General features: G+C 47.7%; 6 protein-coding genes across 6 annotated transcripts; 2 read left to right on the forward strand and 4 right to left on the reverse strand.

The window, feature by feature from the left end:
* Positions 1–52: 52 nt before the first annotated feature.
* sec13 (GTPase-activating protein SEC13) lies at positions 53–1597 on the reverse strand. Its single transcript, XM_032052670.1, has 6 exons — positions 1425–1597; positions 1304–1348; positions 1114–1229; positions 1018–1048; positions 519–928; positions 53–446 (listed from the first exon to the last, which is right to left on the reverse strand). Exons 1-6 carry the CDS (start codon positions 1425–1427, stop codon positions 122–124), a joined length of 930 nt encoding a protein of 309 aa, XP_031908361.1. The 5' UTR covers positions 1428–1597; the 3' UTR covers positions 53–121.
* A 298-nt stretch (positions 1598–1895) lies between these two features.
* pex20 lies at positions 1896–2887 on the forward strand (the record flags this gene model as incomplete). Its single annotated transcript, XM_032060953.1, has 2 exons — positions 1896–2009; positions 2084–2887. The coding sequence occupies 2 exons, from the start codon at positions 1896–1898 to the stop codon at positions 2885–2887; spliced, it is 918 nt and encodes a 305-aa protein (XP_031908362.1).
* A 1019-nt stretch (positions 2888–3906) lies between these two features.
* BDV38DRAFT_297077 (uncharacterized protein) lies at positions 3907–4996 on the forward strand (the record flags this gene model as incomplete). Its single annotated transcript, XM_032063060.1, has 1 exon — positions 3907–4996. Exon 1 carries the CDS (start codon positions 4190–4192, stop codon positions 4994–4996), a length of 807 nt encoding a protein of 268 aa, XP_031908363.1. The 5' UTR covers positions 3907–4189.
* Positions 4997–6353: 1357 nt separating this feature from the next.
* BDV38DRAFT_275234 (putative RSC complex subunit Sfh1) lies at positions 6354–8289 on the reverse strand (the record flags this gene model as incomplete). Its single annotated transcript, XM_032057985.1, has 4 exons — positions 6354–6455; positions 6519–6603; positions 6673–7845; positions 7937–8289. The coding sequence occupies 4 exons, from the start codon at positions 8287–8289 to the stop codon at positions 6354–6356; spliced, it is 1713 nt and encodes a 570-aa protein (XP_031908364.1).
* Positions 8290–8785: 496 nt separating this feature from the next.
* Positions 8786–10714, reverse strand: BDV38DRAFT_214103 (putative general stress response protein Whi2). Its single transcript, XM_032052671.1, has 5 exons — positions 10353–10714; positions 10251–10287; positions 10060–10186; positions 9627–9976; positions 8786–9564 (listed from the first exon to the last, which is right to left on the reverse strand). The coding sequence occupies exons 1-5, from the start codon at positions 10429–10431 to the stop codon at positions 9165–9167; spliced, it is 993 nt and encodes a 330-aa protein (XP_031908365.1). The 5' UTR covers positions 10432–10714; the 3' UTR covers positions 8786–9164.
* A 583-nt stretch (positions 10715–11297) lies between these two features.
* Positions 11298–14029, reverse strand: BDV38DRAFT_261692 (dipeptidyl-peptidase III; the record flags this gene model as incomplete). Its single annotated transcript, XM_032056027.1, has 3 exons — positions 11298–12653; positions 12717–13596; positions 13707–14029. The coding sequence occupies 3 exons, from the start codon at positions 14024–14026 to the stop codon at positions 11538–11540; spliced, it is 2316 nt and encodes a 771-aa protein (XP_031908366.1). The 3' UTR covers positions 11298–11537.
* Between the last annotated feature and the right edge of the window lie 244 nt (positions 14030–14273).

Here is a 14273-nt window from a genome sequence, read left to right on the forward strand (position 1 = left end):
ATCTTGTTAACTCTTTTGGGAATCACCTAAGCCCAATATGTCCATCATAGCAGGATACGAAATAAAAAGATTGGAAAGGTTCTTATTATAAAACAAAGAAGGAGAAGGGGATACATGAAAATCACTCCTCAATGTCCTTCACCTTCTCCCATTGTCCCTTGAGATTTTCCTTCCACAAACTAACCTTGTTATCTCCTCCACTCACGGCGAGGATGTTTCCGCTCGGGCTCCAACTAACCCTCCAGAGCACAGTGTCAAATTCGAGCTGCTGGCTGGCCCACTGACCAGGATTCAACGCATCCGAGGTCCAGATGCGAACAGTTTTATCTTGGGAGGCAGACGCAATGTAGGACTTGGAAAGTATGCTCGGCGACCAAGCAACGTCTCGGACCCAATCGGAGTGGCCTTCAAGTGTTTGAGAGAGATCGTAGGACTTGGTTTCCGGGCTGTATGGTTATACAGCGTGATTAGTATATCTCCATTCAAGTAGCAAAGCGGAATTTGCTATTTGCACGTACTTGTAATCCCAAATTTTGAGCAGATTATCGCTTCCACCGGTGACGAACCTCCGTTGCTGACCCGGTCCAGGGTTGACACTGATCAGGCTACCAGGAGATGCCGCAGGGGCCCAGCTAATAGAGTTCACGCCCATTCCATGAGCATGAAAGATCTGATGAGTCCAGCTATTGTCCTGGAACTCAAGAACACTAACATGGCCGTCGGAAGAAGCACAAGCAAGAAGGCATCCACTCTCGTGCGGAGCCCAGGAGACCATATTCACCGAGGCTGTGTGGAGGGAGAAATCAAAGACCTTTGTCCAGGTGTTTACAGCGACAGGGGATGTTGTGTTCTGATGTTGTTCGCGCCAGATGAGGACCTTTCCATCATAGGATGAAGAGGCCAGAATTGTCCCAAATTTAGGGTGCGCCTAGAGTCAGAAGAAATGCATTTGTCAGTTCAGGGCTCAGTTACGGTGAATGTAATCCATATGAGCTGCATGGGGAGATTGGTACACACCCATGCGATACACCAAACTGCGCCTTCGTGTCTGTTATGTTCGTATTTTCTCATTTCAGTAATCGCGCATTTAATCACAAGGAGGATGTTTCTCACCCTTTTAGAGTTTCCACCAGGCGATGTGTCTCGCCTTCGATCTCAAATATCTTTATTGTCTTATCCGACGAGCAAGTGGCTAATCTGCGGCCATAATAGTCCAGGCCAGCGTCGTGCTGCGTGTCATAGGTGGGTCAGCTCGGGGAATACATAGCGCTGAACCCAGATGTGTTCCGACTTTAGCACGTACAATCATGTCATCGTGTCCAGAATTAGAGATAATCTGAGCGGCCGCCTAGAATTCCAAGTCAGGACGTCAATGTTTAAAAAGAACAAATAGGATCGGGATAGACTGAAAGGGAGATACGCACCATTTTGTCCAGTTCGATGCCCGTGGCAAACCCTAGGGGACTATATTTGTAGGGTATGGCTTGTTGATCTTTGGGCGCTGCTGATTATAAGTTTTAAGGAAGAGGGCGGTGGTTGGAATATCGAATCAACACGCAAATCGGCACAGCAGCCAGACACCGCCAGCTTGTCCGTTTCGCAGTGGGAGGAGCCGCACCCAAATCTTATCTTATCGCCTCAGTCATTCCCCGACCACACCCCTTAGCACGTGAGACCGGCCTCGGCTCTCCTCGGCTGCCTACCCCACGCCTTCTTCTGTATGTCCTTACATGTCGACTTCTTGCCAGTCTTATAGTCGATCCCCCTTCTAACCAAGATTCTCATTATATTTGCCTCCTAACTCATAGCTATATCAAATTCTCCGATCGCACTAGATCGTATATTGGGTCTCTATCGAAGATCTTCTAACACCTAGCTCGTGCTATCTAGACATCATGAGCGATGCTCTGTGTGGCCCGTCCAATGCTCTTCAAAACTTCCAGAAGCATGCCTCTGTTGATCGGACACTGCAACAGGACAGATTAGTTTCGCGACAATCGCATTCTCAGGTTAGTTTTAAGCCTTACTCTACATCCGTGAGGGTCCTATTTTCAACAATACTAAGATCTGGTTTGTGCTGTAGGGCTTTCGGTCACAAAATCCCAACGAAGGTATCCTAGATCCCGAATTCGCTACGTTCGAATCCAGTATACCAGGAGCACCGCTTCCCGATTTACAACATCCGGGCCACTTCGCTACGCCCCATTTCGCGGTACACAATCAAGTAGAGAAGCACAATTGGGCAGCAGACTTTCAGAGGCTACAGATCTCTGGCTCTTCGCCTCTAGCTCATCAACAAGTCGGCGCGAACCCAGCCTCAGCGTCGAACCTTGCACAGCATGGTTGGCGGAATGATTTTCTAGCCCAACAGCAGCAACCTAGTCCTGCTCAGCAACACAAACCTTTCGCCCAGGGGTTCCAACCGTTTTTTACGCCTAGTTATCCTATACACGAGAGTACAGTAAATGCTCATCCGCCAGCACAAGCTCTGACAGCTAGCCAGCTACCATCCACTGAAGCCTTCGATGAGTCTGCCTTTGAAGCTGCATTTGAACAAGCCAAGGCGGATTTAGCGTCACAAACGGCTGATCACGCACAAGAACTTACCAATGAGACCACTAATCCGGATGCAACTGCTGCTCCTCAAGTTGAAACCATCCGGATTGGTTCAGACACCATACCCCAGACCGAAAAGGGTGACGCTCGAGCACATTACAATGACTCAGACGAGCTTGCCCGAACAGCGGGACAGTTACTGGAAAATGTCAGCCACGATCAGAGCCAGAAATTTCGGGAAAGTAACTTCCTTGCCTTAATGCGCCGTATCCGAGACCGCGAGGTTCATATCGAAGGAGATGAGTTCCGTGAAGTCAGTACCAGTCCGTGATCTCTAGAGTTTCGGCTGGCGTGGCACGAGCGCTGGTATATTTTAGTCTATATATGCCGGCCTTTGTTCCTGCTAATCAGATCCCAGACTATGCAGCCTCTACATCCTGGTGGCAAGTATTATCCCGAAGGAAAAACACGTACGCAGCAAGGGCGAAGCCCGTACACGATGGCAATGAATCACGACAATAGCAGTAAGTAGTAGAATGAGCACAAAGCGCCCACCAGTCTGTTTGCAGCCTAGAGCCGACATTTGAGACACGGTACCTGACCGAATGGATAATGTACTACTTAGATTCTGTTTATGGAACGTCTATTCAATCGGATACCGTACTACCAGTGTTTGGGGGCAATGAAACATCCAAGCACGCGTCTCAAGCAAGTACGATCAACGAGCTAGGCACAGGGCATGATGACCAAACTCTTCATGAGAGTTGGATGTTCGGTGATCGCTGGGCTTAATTCATTTCCCAGCCTTATCGTTCTGGTTTGTTTATTTTTGGAAGGTGTACCGGTGGGGGAAAGAAAAAAGCTTGTTTATGGAATATAGGGGAGGACCACATCCGTAGCATGACTCCCACTTTTTCCTTTCCTTTTCCTGTCCTTTTCTTGTCCTGTCATTGCCCCTGATTTTCTATTCCCTTGGTGTTGCTGGGGTTCCCACGAGAGATCTGACCCGCACTGACACATCAACGAAGAGTTGTATGTACAGTACAGTACCAGATCACCGGTGACCATGCATTCACGTGATCCTAATCTCCTATTGATGATCGAGAACAATACCAATCCTGCCGCGGCTCAATAAGGAGGCCGGGACCATTGTTGCAACTCCATGGTAGCGTTATTGCGTCCCCTTGACGGTCACGACGTGCTTGACTCGATTGGCTCTCTGCCCCGGTTGTGGGGGCTGGTTGGGATGCAGTCCTTCCCTATCAACTTGCTGTTGTGAGCAGTGTTGGTCTACCTATTGATGCATCATTCCTTGTTATCAAGGGAACACGGCGTGTAACGTTATATCCGGGTGCTGTGGTCGTGGGCCAGTTGACTGCCTATTCTTGCTTTGGAATCATGTTTCACTGTTCAGTTTTAGCGGGATCATATCGCATAGCATCTCGGCACCCGTTTTCTTTTCTTTTCCTTTCTCGATATATATATAACTAGTATATCTTATTCTCAGGGCCGTATAGATCTGCGATTCTTCCTACCCGTGCATTGCGGGATTTATCCTGCTAACTGTTATACGACACATTTATCTACCCTTGAGATCATCTATACCACGGACGGCTACCATATTCAGCGCAAAATGCTTCCTCCCCCCGGCTCCTTTCTCCGTCAACTACAGAAATTTGCAGAAGCAAGAGCAGCCGCTCAAAATCAAACGAGGGCGTCGCCTCCACCTCCATATTCAAGGAGTAATGTACCAGATCTCGCCCTCGCCGAAAACGAGTTGATTGACAAGGATGAGCCGGAAGGTGCTGATGATGGCGATGATGGCGATGAATGCATGTCCTGGGAGTTTATTCCTAGCAACGACAATCGTCACCACCACACCACCGTTAACATCCATATCGACGCATCGATCAACGTGCGAGGGAATGGCAACACCTTAATCATACCACCTGTGGCAGGTCCACAGCAAGCCAACAACCCTACAACATCTTCCTCGCTACCAAGTTCTACGATGCAGCAGCAGCAGCAATCAGCACAGCGACATCGCCAGACCAAGTTAACAGGCATGGCGACGTCTATTATCACCGCTCTTGGCAGGGCCAGCCTCCTTCACCTGACCAAAGACGGATCTTCACCCGTAAAAATCAATATTAACTCGGGAATAAAGATCGAAGGAAGTCGAAACGTCATCTGCCCGGGTAACAGCCTCTCCCCCGGCAGTTCTCTCGCGAATCGACATTATGTCCAGATTAGTAGAGTTGGGAGCTTACGTGAGATGGACAGAAAGAGACGCGCCAACTCAGTACGTCCTTCTTCACCAGTAGAGAACCTTGATTATGAGGTATTTATCCATTTAGAGACACATAGTGTTACTGACGCTTTACATGCAGGAGCCACCGGAGATGCCCCACGCAAAAAGAGTGTGATGTCCGAGGCATGAGCCTTACATGTGTTGTTGCCTGCCCTGTGGACTAATGAGACTATGGCTGATACTCAGATCAACTTGCATCAGAAACAACCCAGCAGGTATCTACAAATATTAATGTAATCTGTCACAACATAGAAGAGAGCAAAGTCGTTCTACACGATTGGCGGACTTGTCAAGTATCTTCTTGAAACCTCTTATCGTAACGTAATACTGCCTAGGCCTTTCCAAGTAAGCCACCCTACGAGTAACAAAGAATGATGGGATAAAACAAGAGTCACAGGACGAGATCCCGTCAAAAACAAATAAAAGGAATAAAAAGGTGGAAAGAAAGGAAGGGTTTCGCCGAGGACATGTTACAAAGGAGAAAAAGAAATCAGCAATCGATCACCGCTTTCCCAACCCATGTTAGGTGTTGAATAAAGATCCTATTGGACACAATAGAACTAATGACTGGTAAACGGACCCTGAGTACACCACCTGTGTTTTATTATACGTCAAATCTAGTGACCTGTTCCAGGTGGAAACTTGCACTACAGTAGTAGTACATATAATCGGTAATTTAGCTTGTACGCTGCTCAATACATGGGCACCACGTCTAATAATGGCGAGTAATTTCTGCCTTCGTACTCCGTATCTGCATCGTAAAAGACTAACCAAGAGACATCTAATACATAAACATATTGGAGATGAACTCACTACTGAGCCACAATACGTTCAATCATTGTTCTCAGTCCTAGAAATTCCTTCCCATCCTTTATACTACACTGCTAAGTGTCAAAAGAAAATAAAAACAAAGATAAATAAATAAAAAAAAGAAATGAATAAAGATAAAAAACCATAATACAAACATGAACCGCCCACTACTTTAGTAACCAGTATACATATCGGTAATACAACAGTCCAGAACAAAATTTTGGAAAATGATAAGAGCAAGATTGAAGAAAACATTGAAGGAAATAAAATAAAGTCTTTTCCCTAGAGCAAGTTGCACCAGGAAACTGCAGAAAGAATGCAGAGGGTAATAGGTAAAAGATAGTAATAATAGTGATAAAAAGAGAAAGGAGACATGAATCACATCGAAGACGCCGAATCCTAACTGTGAAGGGTTCATTAAAGATATCATGGCCAAGGTTTTGAAAAAGTACAGGGACTATGTTCCAATCCTGAAGTGATGTAGGATGCAGTCTTTAGTTTCACTAAATGTGATTATGTTGAGCTCGCAACTGATCCTATTGACCGGCTAATGTCAGTTACGCTCAACCTATTCGTTCCTTGCCTTCTTAACTGAAGACCAGTAACTAATGTCTTACCCAAACCATATGAATAGACTGGCGGCGAAAGCCGAGCCAAGCACGTCCATCTGTTGGGACTATGCTCGGCCAACCGGTATATCGTGACGGTGTAAGTCTCTGGACCATTCCGGTGCAACTTTATCACGTTCGTATAGAAGACCACAATTGTGGCAAAGTGTCTAGAAACCAGTGAGTCAGTGAACTGAGCATAGGTGCGGACTTTATAGTTGTATTGTGCTTACCCTTGGACCGGCAGGGCCATCCCGAACAGCCCAAACTGCGGTACCCCATACCATGCAATTACTGCACCGCCAATTTTGCCGTTCCCTGTTGAGAGCAAAGAAGAAACAGTCAGCCATAGAACGTCAAGCACAGTAGCCGAGTGAGAGGACAAACCAATCGGATAATGTACCGCCACCACCGCCATACCCGGCGCCGGAAGAGGTGTCTGGAGTTCCACGTCCACCAGGCGTACCTCCTCTTCCCAATGGGCTCAGGCTGCGGAAACGCTTTTTTCGTTTACTCCTTTCTCCCCTACCTAGAGGGGTCTCACTGTCGACGTCAAAGTAGCCTCCGCTACCTTGTCGTGAAACGTCTGGAGTGATGCCTGCAGTAGAAGAGAACCTAGCGGTTTCTCGCCGTAGACGCCGGATCTGCCGTTCACGATCACCTTCCCGCTTCTCAATTTCTTCCTTTGACAACGTCTCCACCTTGGGTTCCCATTCATCGCCGAGTCCCTCTGGGTCATAACGCCAACCGGCCTCAGTGCCATTGGCCGCTTGGTTGTCTATCTCATTTCCATAGCCGCCAATGCCACTGACTAAGCCACCGCTTTCACAGACTTCTTTCTTCAACTTTAGAACAGCTTCATAAATACCATGTGCAATAGCTCCGACCCATTCTCCGCTAAGACCCAGATCCGCACAAGTAATTTTCGCGAATTCCTCTGCCATGCCCGGAGGATGCAGCAGAGACCACTCGAACTTGTCAGTGTATAATTTATTTTGCAGGTTGATGTTAAGATTGATCATGCATCGGTATGCATCATCTGGATTCAGGAAACTGTCGTTAACAAATGGCTCCTTGGTTACTGTCACTGCGTTGGATCTGCTATCAGGCGTGGCGGCATGGGTAGGAGCAGGAGTTGCGGATGCATCGCGCGACACGCCAGCTTGACCGACAGAAGGCAGCTTTGGCACTGTACTTTGAAATAGCGGATGTAGCGCAACACCAGCATATTCCTCTAATTGTTGACGAATTTGATTGCTGATTGCCATTGTCATGGCCTGTGGATTGGGTAGATCTAAGTCACGAACAAAGCCCGTAGCGAATTCTTCAGGAGTCGCCAGCGCTTCGTGAAGGTTCCAAAGAAATGTATCCTTGATCCTGAAGGCAGGTAACGGTTCGGGTCTTCTATAGCCGGGGAGAGTAGGGTTGATACCGGGATCCAGAACGGTTCGGGGCAATTGGAAGGGTTCTTGAGGTTGATGCGCTGGAACTTCTAAATCAATGCGAATGGGTATTAGGGTAAGGGGGAGCTGCGCCTGAATCTGCAGTTGGTCGGCGCAGCTGCATGGCAGCAAAACTCAAGAGTTAGCATCCTTCGCAAAAGAATGACTTCAGGCGATAAAGCAAGGGAGTGGTAATTAACAAAGCATACACAGGCCTCAGCATCCTCTTGATCATCCAGTCCCGAAATACCCCTTGAACCTCAACAGGAGCGTGAACTTCTTTCCCCAACTTTTCCGCCAAAGGAACCTTGTCAACAGTCGACTCTTCCCGTCGAAGGCTCCTCAAGCCAGTGGGTCGTCGGGGACCTTCACTGTCCTCGAAATCGTCGTCGTCAAACCCATCTTCAGCGTAGTTTATTGCCGCTGTTCCTCGCTTTGTCATTCGCGGTGCCGGACCGGTTTGGCTTGGAGGAATAACCGGTGTGAGAAGCGCGTTTCCATATTGACGGACTCGTGGAGAATAAGAAGTAATATAGCCTCTGAGGGGGGACATGTTGGCCATTTAGGTGGACAAGAACATGTCCCTTTCTGATTTGCCAGGGCGCTCCGATTCGCGAACGAGCAATTCTTATCTTAAATGCGGTCAACGAAAGGGTGGAACCGTCAAGGGAAATATGTGAAAGTTGCAAATGAATTGGCGAGTCGCTTCCACTTGAAAAGGCGATTAATAAATCTGGCAATGCGGTAGGGTTGGCCTGGGTCAGCGACTTGCACAGGTTGATCTTTAGTACAAGCCAAAGCTCCTCTGACGGTGATTGCGGTCGAGCTCCGCCTGTTCTGCTTTGTCGCGTTTTCCCATTGCAGTGTTTCCGCTAATCCTGTTTCGGAATTTTAGTCACGTGTGTGTAACCAAATTATCGTCTCTGTATCTATGTATCGGCGAGATTGATTCAAAACTTACTGGATTCCTGTTTTTGTTTTTCTTTTTATTTCTCTTTGTCTTTTTCTTACCGAGGGAAAACGAAGAAGAAGAGGAAGAGGAAGAAGAGAAAGAGAGAGAGAGGCGGATTAGGTCCTAGGATTGTATTGTAGATGTTTAGGCCTTCCTCAAACAACGAAGGACGTTATCACTAGTTAAACAAGAAACAAAAGAAGATGTTGAGGATAAAATGTTAACTATGGACAGCAAGCACAAAGAAAAAAAGAAAAAGAAAAGAGGGGTTATATCAATGCATGGGAGTCCGGCCAGCTGGTGGAAACAATAAACAGAATGACACTAGTACCCTCAATCTTTAATTGAATACGCCATTTACCTTGTCTGCAACGGCAGACGCGGAAGTAGATAGGGATATCATGAACTCCTCCAAAGATGGGCTTGAAAAGAAAAAAAGAGTTGTGGAAAAAACAAAAGAAGTAATTGCTGCCAACGGTATGCTTCTAGCATGCAAGACGGTGCACGAGAAGGATGCGAAGCTTAAAGGATAGGTATGAATCGGTCATCGAAGCCCAATTACACTCTACAATCATGTTAGGATGAGCCGTCAGATCAGTCGTAGGGTTTGCAAGCCTTACCATTTCTAAAGTCCATACTCTCCGAATCCAGATTTTCACCTTGCCTTCAACGCCTTCGATATTCTCCAACTCAACACCCTCCCACCAGCATCTTCTAGCAGGTTTTCTCCAAAATAGGAGGAGTTTCTGGGCCATGCCGACTGCGTTGTTATTAGGGACATCACCCTTGATATCAGTACGGAGTTTGGCCAATGCGAGGCTACAGATAACTGCCTTATTGGGCTCTGGGGCACGGTGGCCCCACCGATCATCACGATCAAAACCGCTATATTCATCTCAGTATTCAAGGTCATAAAGAGAGCTGGATGCTCAAAGATATAAGCTTACCCTGCAGTCAGCATCTCGATCAAGTGCTGCTCTGTTGAGCCGGCCTCATCGCTCTTCCTCAATCCTGAGAATATCCCATCTTGTTTCAGTAGTGCTCTTGCAGCTGCACGTTTGACCTCAATCATTTCCGCGTGATCGATATCCGGCCGTGGAGGAATTGCATAAAAATCAAGGTCTTCCCGTAGCACGATGATACCTGCCCGGTCCTGGAGCATGTCCCTAGTCGATCCTTGCAAGGAGTCGGGGGATACGTCTAGGTCTTGTGATGTCGAGGCTGCTGGCGACGATGGGATGGATTGAGCGACGGAGCGGAAGAAGTCTAGCATGTACTGAAGAGACACCGGGTCATACTAACGTGTATATGTGAGAAGGATATATCGGTTGACAGAAGGGACGTATGTGTGAAGCAGTAGAGTGTTTTTGCATTACTTACATCAACAGGGTAAATGTCACCTTCGTGAAAGGTGCCCATGTGTCCGTCTGGAAGCAAACCATTCGGAAACAGCGATAAAAGGACAAACTCCGGTAGTGTCAACAGTTCGTCCCGAGAGAGTGTAAACCTGGTTCCCCTGCGAACCAAGTTAGAGATAAATGACCACTAATTTAAGGTTCGCGAAGTCTCACCTGAGGTCGAGAGTGATATGTTCATCGCCGCCGATGTCTAAATTCCAGAATAGGTGTTACTGACTCGAACAGATGATCAGAAGAGTCGATCAAGTGCCATACCTCCTAAAGTGTTTATCGGTGGTCCACCCGCCTGTTGCACTTGAGTGATGATACTCGACGCGCCTCCTGCCGTAGCCATAACGTAAGTGAATGAGGTTATGGGACTAGATCCTTCGGTATACGGGGGAGGAGGCTCTCCCTCTTCCGCTGACTTTCCTGGAGAATAATCTTTGGGATCCCTGGAAAAGGTTTCCTTGGTCTCCGCAATCACGGATGATGAGGAGTCTGGTTCCAGTTGCTCTTCTTCGGACGGAGGTGTGAACGGCAAGACGAAAGCCGGTCCAGATTCGGGAACTGTAACCTTGGCACGATTAGAATCAGCTCCAGGATTGTACCCAAGAGACAAAAATGGCGGAGGATGTGCTGAGATAAAGCTAGACGAGGAAGCCTGTAAGGACGGGGAATGCGGTGGCGGCGCAGTATAGAAGTCGTCGTCTTCCTCCACTGTAGAATCCGGGAGATGTTGCGGCCGCGCCGTGATAGGCGAGCCAGGAGAACTTGATTGCCACGGCAAGGTGTCGAAATTCGTTTCGAGATCACAGTGACAGGGTTTGTGCTCGTATGTCTGTTGGCGATTATGAGGAGCTACTTGTGAGGGGCGTCCCGTTGATCGAGGAGGTTCCAGACTCCCGTTTGACACGCCGATCAGGAGAGTGGTGTCTCTAGAGCTGTCGGTAGAACATAGGGACGCAGCGGGTATTCGTAAAAGACAGAATCTATGCTCGAGCTAGAAAATAAGAAACTGATGAATGACGGGCAGTACAAAATAATCGGAAGCTGCAACTGTGAATGAGGCAAAGATGATGGGAGGAGGAGAATGTGTGGGAGGGAAGCGCTTAGAGGTGATGGGGGAAACATTGGCAGAAGTTGGCCTACGGAGCACTTGGGGCTACAGCGCTACTTCCTCCTCCGCCCCAATCACTTTGTTTACGCAAGGACCATTGGTGAACAGCCATTTCTAGCGATAGATTTCTCGACTTTTCAGTAGGGACACATTCATGATCTGTAGTATGAATGGATTCACATCAGGTCACATGACTACGCTTCCAGTATCAGACAGGACGATAATAGTTTTAGGAAGTCCCTCGAATTTAAGGGGAACACCACTAAGGGGTATCTTGTATCCAGATATAGGTAAACCACATCACCAGTGCGCGCAGGTTATATGCAAGTCTATCTATGAACCTAGACATTGCGTTCAACAAAGCTCTGGATCATTCCCTCTAGCGTCGGTTCATACTCTTTCAGGGTCACTTCGTCCCCATCTAGGATGGTGTTGCCCTGGACAAACACTTTACGTGGGACCTTGTTCTGAAGAACAACCTCGCGAACTTTGGTCCCCCACCATTCATCAACCGACGTGACATCATCATAAAGTTTCTTACCGGCTTCAAAGTCCGCGGTACTCTTGTAGATATGCAGCTTTTGCAGATATTTCTCCACGGCTGGACGTCCGTGCGTCAGAATTTTCGATCGGTCTAGATGTATCTCCAAATCAGAGAGATCTTCCTTGGTATAGAAAAGCTTGACGAAATCGTCACCGGCGCCAAGGAATGTTCGCAGAATACTATAGCGAGCTTGCATATGGGCTTGCCCCCATTTCTGAGTTTTGGGGTCCCAGAACTCCAAGGCGACGAGGCCTGCACGAGCCATCTGCAGATATGCTGCGAACAAGACATCTCCAGCCTCGCTGGTGAGATTTTCTTGCCCGTTTCCGAATCCAAAAATCTTCAGGATGCTAAAGTCGCAGCTGAGCACCATAGCAACGCACTCTGCACGGCACTCTTCGTAAGAAGAGGCGATAGCTCCAAAAACCGAGCTCCACGTCTGACCAGGCTTGTACCATGTAGATACAGGTTTCCCCGTGACTGGACTCACAGGAGGGTTGTAAATATCGAAGTTATACTCTCCTGGGGCAGTCTCCTGGAGAAGCTTGCCAGTTCCATGCCCGAGGAGTTCATGGATGCCCACCTGGACTTCAAACGCGGGGTCACGGCATCTGCGATAAACCTCCAAATCTTTCTCGGCAATAAAAGGAACAGGCTCATTGGGGGCTTTAGCGCTAAGCACATTTCCAAGAGAAACGTTCTTGAAGCCTAGATTTTGACGGATATCGTCATAATTGGGCAAATTGATGCCAGCAGGTATGCCGGAAGATTGAAAGCTCAAGACTTCCAGCGAAGTGAAATCTGGGCTGAGAAACTTGTCCTTTTCATAGTCTTTGCCCCATGGAAGCTTAGGAATCATGCTCTCTGCAGTATCCACCAGTTTCCCGAATGCTCGGGTACGCTCTAGGTTAACCTGCCCGGGTATCAAATGTCAGCCAACGAAGAAGTGACAAAGACAATGATGCTTATGACATACCAAAGCAATGAAGCCTTCCCATTCTCCTCGCACTCCATGCGGGTCTCTATAAGTTTCTACAAACCCTATATTGGTCTCCAGACTTGGCTTTTGATCTTTCACCCAGATCCGCTGGCTTTCTTTGAACGCTTCAATTGAACCGGCACCAAACGACAAGGCATAGGCATCTAACATCCGTTTCTGGTTGTCGTTTACTGCATTGAGTCCCGCTTGCTTAACCGAATGGGCAATTTTTGCCATTTCCTCTATATGATCGCCAAAAACCAGGCGCAGCTTCTTTCCAGCCAGGTCACCATCCAGGTCCAAACCGTCCACCTCACCGAGATCCCTGTCCCTTACGGGAGGAGAAGCAACGCCCGAGGCAATTAGCAATTCAAAGTCCCCGGACGATAACTTCTTAAGTCTTGTATTTTCCAGGGGCAGCCCCTTTTTCTCCATAAGGTCGCCAATAGCTGTGATCTCATCTTTTGTTATGGATGGCGAATCAGGGTAATAAGTAGTCATGTGGCCACCATCTGTATAACCAAGGTGCATAAGCGCCTGCTCTTTTGTCTCATAAATACCACCTCCGGTCGTATTCGCTTTCTCAAATGCTGCTTTTGTTTCTGAGGTGGATGAGGCTAACGCCTGAAAGATTTCTACAGGCAGTCGAGGAATGAACTTGGAGTCACCAAAACCTTTGTAGTTCCCGCAATTCCCGAGAAACTGGGCCGAATACTCCAAGAAATAGCGCAAATTCTCGTCGCTTACATTGGTCTTCTTGGCGAGGTCAGTCCAATTTCCATCACAGGCACGGTAGAGTGCGATTATAAGATCGTAGATCGGCTCAGACTCGGGAGAAACCTGGCGCAAAGTAACGCGAGTGCCTTCAAATCCCGCTCTAATATTTGAACAATAAGCTCGGTTATCAACTTTGTATGCACCAGTGGAGTAGGTAATCACGTATGCGACTAGCAAGAATTGTGCAACTGGGGCTCGGAAGAAACTAACCTGCTTATGTAGTGCGCATATCGCCTCAGCTTTGCATCCTTAAGATTATCCCAGTGGTGTTTGATCTCTAGGCGAACTACCGTGGGAGGGGAGTCAGCTAGATAGTGCTGTTTGACCTTCTCATCCATCATGACTATTTTTTGATGTGTGTGGGTAAGAGATACAGAGCTTGTGGAAAGGTTATTAGTGAAAGAGGAACAAGTACGCGAAGAGTGACGTGAAGGACGGAGACGATTGAGGGGCAGAAGAAAGGGTCCGGAGGGGCGGTGGAGAGAATGTCCCGAAGGCAAGCGCTTTAAAGCGCCTCGAACAGCGAGCATTCCTGCGCAGTAGAGTATCTATCTCCTGTCTTTCTCTTACTGGAGGTAACATCATGGATACACAATTCTTGGCAAAAGTGGGGGGTTTCTTCGGCAGCTTATCAGAATCTTGACCCACCCTCACTATCTTTATGGATACCTGTTGGCTATACGAAGTACAAAAGTAGGGAAAACATATTTGCTCACGATTAGGCCTTAGCTCCTAAAATTATCTATAGATGAATAGCACATGAATATGTACATATAA

The sequence above is a fragment of the Aspergillus pseudotamarii genome (assembly GCF_009193445.1).
Source record: "Aspergillus pseudotamarii strain CBS 117625 unplaced genomic scaffold BDV38scaffold_86, whole genome shotgun sequence".
Classification (NCBI taxonomy): domain Eukaryota; kingdom Fungi; phylum Ascomycota; class Eurotiomycetes; order Eurotiales; family Aspergillaceae; genus Aspergillus; species Aspergillus pseudotamarii.